This window comes from Priapulus caudatus, unplaced genomic scaffold (assembly GCF_000485595.1).
Source record: "Priapulus caudatus unplaced genomic scaffold, Priapulus_caudatus-5.0.1 Scaffold933, whole genome shotgun sequence".
NCBI lineage: Eukaryota > Metazoa > Priapulida > Priapulimorpha > Priapulimorphida > Priapulidae > Priapulus > Priapulus caudatus.
In genome coordinates this window covers 188,410-194,585 of record NW_014577994.1, presented here as the reverse complement: position 1 = coordinate 194,585, position 6,176 = coordinate 188,410, and the positions used below count along the sequence as shown (strand labels likewise).

The 6,176-nt window shown below is 40.5% G+C and overlaps 1 protein-coding gene across 1 annotated transcript; it reads left to right on the top strand.

Annotated features, from left to right (window-relative positions):
* The first annotated feature begins 232 nt into the window (after positions 1-232).
* On the top strand, positions 233-5,581 carry LOC106814506. The gene is made up of 2 exons (XM_014818816.1): positions 233-680; positions 4,158-5,581. The coding sequence occupies exons 1-2, from the start codon at positions 464-466 to the stop codon at positions 5,024-5,026; spliced, it is 1,086 nt and encodes a 361-aa protein (XP_014674302.1). The 5' UTR covers positions 233-463; the 3' UTR covers positions 5,027-5,581.
* The last annotated feature ends 595 nt before the right edge of the window (positions 5,582-6,176 follow it).

The window sequence follows — 6,176 nt, the reverse complement described above, 5'->3', positions numbered from 1 at the left end:
TTTAATATTGCCACTCCGCCGAAAACGGCCGAAATACTATTTTTCAGCTCCTGAAATTCAATTCTTAAGTATAGGATCCTATGGAAGATTTAATAGTGGTCTGTTCTCATAACAACCAAACTCCACGACAGATGGCGCTCTCGCTGTCGTGCTTGATCCGGTTCCTGATCCTCGCTCACTCCTCGCTTCCGTATACTGAGCTGAGTGTACAAAGGCCAGGGGCACTGCCAGTGCCACTGATCTCTATAATAAAATCTTATTATTATTAATATAATCTTAATAAGATTTTATTATAGAGATCAGAGAGTGGGGCACTGGGGGCGAGGCGATCGTGAGTACCCACAATGCAACGCCACCGGCCATGTTGGTTCCAGAAGCAGTTCAGGCGTTGTACAACTTCAATTACCGGTTACATTGAGCAACCCACCTCTGCTCATTTTATTCGCCATTCAAATCCCTCACCATGCCGATCTCCTGCGGTGTTGTCAATTGCCGCAATCGGTATCCGAAAAAGGCACACAGCTTTTTTAGGCTGCCTATTGTGATCACAAAACAAGGTGAAGTGACGAAAGAAATGTCAGACAGGCGAAGACGATGCTGGTTGGCGGCCATAAACCGTACTGGCATGAGTGAAACGGTGATCAGGAACCTTCGTGTCTGTTCAGCTCATTTCATATCAGGTATGTAAGATATTGTTTTATTATGCAATGTAAAAATGTCGATCATTTTGTTTGTAGAAAGCTTGATTATCACATTTCCTTCCTACCTCGAGCTACAGAGTACAGTAGGTATACAGCCAAGTAATCAAGTCAAGTAAACACTTATTTATCTTTAACTTTATTAATATTAATCTTTATTTATAGTCGGTATGTTTACAACGAGAAAACATAAGCTCTGATGAGCTTTTAAGACCGACAAACTAATGGTAGGTAGACCAATAAATAAAACAGTACATAACAATTTTAAAACATGCATAGTTGCATACTATACAGGCATTCGAGCACAGGCACTTGGAACGTCTCAATAAAAAAAAATAATCGTAAATAAACACGAAATGTACCAAAGTCTTAATGTTTCTCTACTCTATATTTTGCCTATAATCACCTGTAAATGCCGGTCAAATGCTCATCTGCAACACACAAGCACGCCGCACGCCTACCCTGTGCTGCATGCACAAACAACATGAATAAGAGAGCATGTAGGAAAACGTGATCGCGAAATTCGTTCGACGCTCGCTTCATTTCACACGATCACAGAACGAAAACATCCAACAGCTCCCATCTTGGTATCTATGTGTACACAAATGTTCACTTGTTCAAATTATAACTCTAGCCTTTGTTCTTACCTGCTCCCACTAGAGATATCTCGTGAAATCTTGCAGGAAATGTTCACTTCGTGAAAATGTAAAGAGGGCGTTATCATCCGAAAATCCCTAACGGCACTACTTTCGATCGATCGCTGTAGTCGTGTGTGCGTGACGTCATTCCCGCGCACATTGTGCTTGGCTTGGCGGGCCTCGAAATGGAGCTCGGAGGCCGGCAGCAGCTTATCCCGGCATGCAATGCGCCCCATTACTCGTGTATAAACAGACATCTCGTTCTCTTTACGTTTTCACGGAGAGAACATTTCCTGCAGGATTTCACGAGATATCTCTGGCGGGAGTAGGTAAGAACAAAGGTCAGAGTTATAATTCGAACAAGTGAACATTTATGTACACATAGATACCAAGATGGGAGCTGTTGGATGTGTTTTCGTTCTGTGATCGTGTGAAATGAAGCGAGCGTCAAGCGAATTTCGCGATCACGCTTTCCTACCTGCTCTTTTATTCATGTTGTTTGTGCATGTTGCGGTGTACTTGTGCGTTGCAGATGAGCATTTGACCGGCATTTACAGGTGATTATAGGCGAAATAGAGTAGAGAAATTTTGGTACATTTCGTGTTTATTTACCATTAATTTTTTTTATTGAGATGGTCCAAGTGCCTGTGCATTCGAGTACATGAATAAATTTTAGGTATAATACATGGATATTTACAATGTATAGCAACAGTTACAGATGTTGCTATCTGCAAAAATTTACTAAAAACATACTGCAGATTAAAAGATCATTTGCACATTGCACATTTGCATGCAAAACCATTCCATGTTTTGATAAACATTTTAAACTCGTTAAAACATACAGTCTGTCTGGCATTTTCTGGCAGACTGTTCCACATCTTTGCAGCTAATGTTCTAAAGCTATTTGTGCCATATGTCACAGTTCTGGTATTTGGTGTGGTTAAGACATTTTTGTATTTAAAGGAGTACACAGAATTCCGCATGTGGATAAAATCCTTTAAATAAACTGGGCACTGTCTGTGAATAATTTTAAAAGTCTCTGTGGCAATGTTTCGGAGACACCCAAGGTGCAGGGAACATGTTTTATTTTTGTGTAAAAGCTCCTCATATGAGCTGTTATGTTCCTGGTATACAAATTTCAATGCCCTACAATGGAGTCTTTCCAGCTTGTCTGTGTTTGCTTTTTTACAAAAGTGCCATGTCAACGGACAAAAATTAAAATAAAAGCATGATACACAGCCTTCCGTCTTTCTAATGTTAAAAACTTCCCTATATACGCTTCAGAACATTTATTTGCTGTGAGGCCTTTTTGCACATTTTATCAACATGTTTGTCAAAATTTAATAAATAATCTATTTCCACTCTTAGTAAAATGACAGATTCCTCACATGGTATACTATTGTTGGCTACATAAAATACTGGTTTCTTTTTGAATGTCCGTTTCCCGACACTCAGAGCTTGGAATTTCTCTGGTTTGCTTCCATCTGGTTGTCGGAGAACCATTCGACTAGTGACATGCTTTCAGCTTCGAGAGTTTGTTTTAGTTGCTCGATCTTCGGATGGCAATATGAAAGGGTGTTGCCATCGGCATAATTAACGAGGCGTGTTTTGTTTATAAAATAGAATATATCATTTATAACTAGAGCACTCGGAGAGCACAGACCTCCGCCAAGGCAGCTGAATTCTCTCAATGTGAAATTTTTTATTAATCAATTAATTAAGTGGAAAAATTAATTAATTAATTAATTAATTAAATAATTAATTGGATTCGGATTAGTGCGAGCGTGCAGGTGGGGGAGGACTGTGGTTGCCCCTTAGCCTGTGTTTGTAAGTCTACAGCCAGCGCACCTAGCGGAAGGGAACTGAAACGGGCATGGTAACACACACACACACACACAAACCAACACTCAATGGCACGCCGGTGAAAACATAACCTCCGCCACGCCCCTGGCGGAGGTAAAAATTAAAAAAATTATGGGTCTCAAAATCGAACTCTGTGGTACGCCCTTTGTGATATTTAGAAAAGTACTCGTACTGCTTCCGAGCTGCACACATTTCTCACGGTTTGAGAGATAGCTTCCCATTAGTGTTACAGCACCTTCCGACAAACCGTAAGCTTTGAATTTTTCCAGAATCAGATCGTGCGGCAGACAGTCGAACGCTTTCGATAAATCCATTAAAATAGCAGCTACATAGTCATTTCTATCCAATGCTGCCCGCCACTCTTCGGTGAGAGCCAACAGAGTTGATTGACAACTATACACAGGTCGAAAAGCGGACAGCATTGGATTGAAAGTGTCTTTAAAAAATACAGCCATCTGCTCAGATATGGCTCTTTCAAAAATTGTGGATATCGCCGGTACCGGCTAGGGTTACTGTGTAAACTGTTCAAAATTCAAATATTCAAATTTAAGTAAAGTTCATTGCACAGATAATCGCTGATCATACAGGCAAATACCAACTACAATAAAACAAGTTCCTAGACTAATAAAAAACAGAGAGAAACGATGTGTCTTATACTACTTGAAAGAAACAGCAGTTCAGTAACAAACTGTTCAGTCACACATGTAAATTGTAAACCCAAAGAATGATATTAAAGACGTGTTGTTTTGGTGGGCGAATTTTGGTACTGTCATCTTACATGTAAACAATGGCACAGAAACTCACGCAGTGACACATACACTAAATGAATAAATAAATTAAAAATACACATTTTCGCATGTAAATTGTAAATTATACAGACTTGTATTTGTAATATTTTTTGTGTTCCAACATACTGAGTGTCAGTACTGTTTGTAATATATATACGACTTTGTTTTAGGAAAGCCATCTGCCTTGTACAAAGATACAGATCCGGATTGGGTTCCTATGGTAAACATGGGATATGCCATGAAAGATTTGAACACCCAGGTAGTGAGACACGACCGGCTGAAAAAAAGAAAGGAGACCATTAAAAAAAGGGATGCTGCAATGAGCCTTGTCGAGTTGGGATCATTTTCTGACATAAGCGGAGGTGATGCTGAAGTTTATATCGATGTCGACTCCAAGCTCACAGACTTGGAACTGGCCCAACTGGAAATATCTAGACTGTCTGGTAAACTACAGCAAGCAGACACAGAAATTGCCAGGCTGCAAAATGATAACCTCAAACTCATTGAAGAAAAGGAGAGTCTGACAAGTGCCGTCCATAAAATGAAAGCAACAATGCCAGGTGACTTCGCCAACGATGATGATAAAGTGCAGTACTATACTGGTTTAAAAAATTTTGTGACACTAATGGCACTTTTCAATCTGCTGTCGTCTGAAATAAGTGAAGCAAAAAATTCGTCTTTGAGCAAGTTCCAAAAAATGATGATTACACTTATGCGCCTACGACTGAACCTGTCAATTGTGGACCTTAGCTACCGTTTTGGCGTGTCCCGATCTACAATTTCAAAAGTATTTTTGGAAATAATTAACGTCATGAACAAGATTCTGTCCCCCTTTGTGCAATGGCCCGACCGAGATGACGTTGAGCATGTTATTGGTACTCACCGTACTGTGCGCCAGAATTTTTCAATTCTTGGGGCGACATGTCCAATTGACTATCTAATCACAAAATCAGAGGACGAGAGCCCAATCTTGGACAAAATGGTGACCGTGTGTTGTGCACTGACAAATTTGTGTCCCTCAGTTGTGTCATTTGACTGAAAACCAGTGTGTGTTGCCCAGTGTTCAGCTTTCTTAGCTCGTTTTTCTGGGGCCTTATGTATATGAAACCAGTGCATTAGTCAAGCCAGATGGCATGGATTTAAGGTGAACCTGCATTTAATTAGTTTTGTTGTTTAAACCATGTATATGTGTTAATCTATGTGAATTTTGCGAATGCTTCCCTGACCGCAAAAATAAGAACACAAGAATATTTTATACCGAATAATAATACCGAATAATTCATATTCGACCCACTGCGAAATTGTCTGTCAAGTCTGAATTTGCAAAAATATCTGTACGCGAAAAAATATTGAGTATACAGTACTTTCCTCGTCGTGGTCGTGTGCGGAACGCGTAGGTGGCCAAAGTATATAGATGCGCTAATACTGTGTCCTGGTTTTCATATATATACACTTGACATTTGTTCATAAAGTATATAAATAAGTATAGATAAATTTACTTCGACATGTATGTAAATAACCTAAGATGCATTGATGAGCCCAGGGCAGGGCGAAACATGTTCTTCGTTAAATAAATAATTTTTTAAAGATAAAACTACACAATGTCATTGACTGTCAATGTGTAATGTATTTATTTTAGTTCCATTTTCTCTCATCATGACCCACGGATGGAGAGACGGTATATTCAGAGACTGGGAGTGCATAACACGTGCTCGGATAACGTAGATGGGGCACTCATTGTTCGCATGATAGATGTAGACAGATACACCTCTCAGCCAACCGCAATATAAATTCACGATATATTTTGCGGCCTGAATAATTTTCCTAGTCCGGCCCTGTCTATAGCCTCGTCTACATGACGAACCTTAACTCGAGTTAAGCTAACTCGAGTTAAGCGTTAACTCGAGTTAGCGATTATGTAGCGTCTACACGACAACACCCGATAGCGATTATTACCGATTTATTATGCATGCGTGCGTGCGTGTGTATGTAAACGTACGTGCGTGTGTATGTAAACGTGCGTGCGTGCGTGTGCGTGCGTGCGTGCGTGCGTGCGTGTGCACGTACACGTGCGTGCATGCGTGAGTGCGTGCGTGTGCACGTACATGTGCGTGCATGCGTGCCACGCAAGCACGCACGTGTACGTGCACACACACGAACGCACGCACGCATGCACGCACGTGTACGTG

Bases quoted from the DNA above. Each gene is read 5' to 3' on its own strand.
- LOC106814506 (XM_014818816.1), top strand. From the start codon at position 464: ATGCCGATCTCCTGCGGTGTTGTCAATTGCCGCAATCGGTATCCGAAA. The intron at 681-4,157 runs GTATGTAAGATA...ACTTTGTTTTAG, and splicing joins TTCAGCTCATTTCATATCAG to GAAAGCCATCTGCCTTGTAC.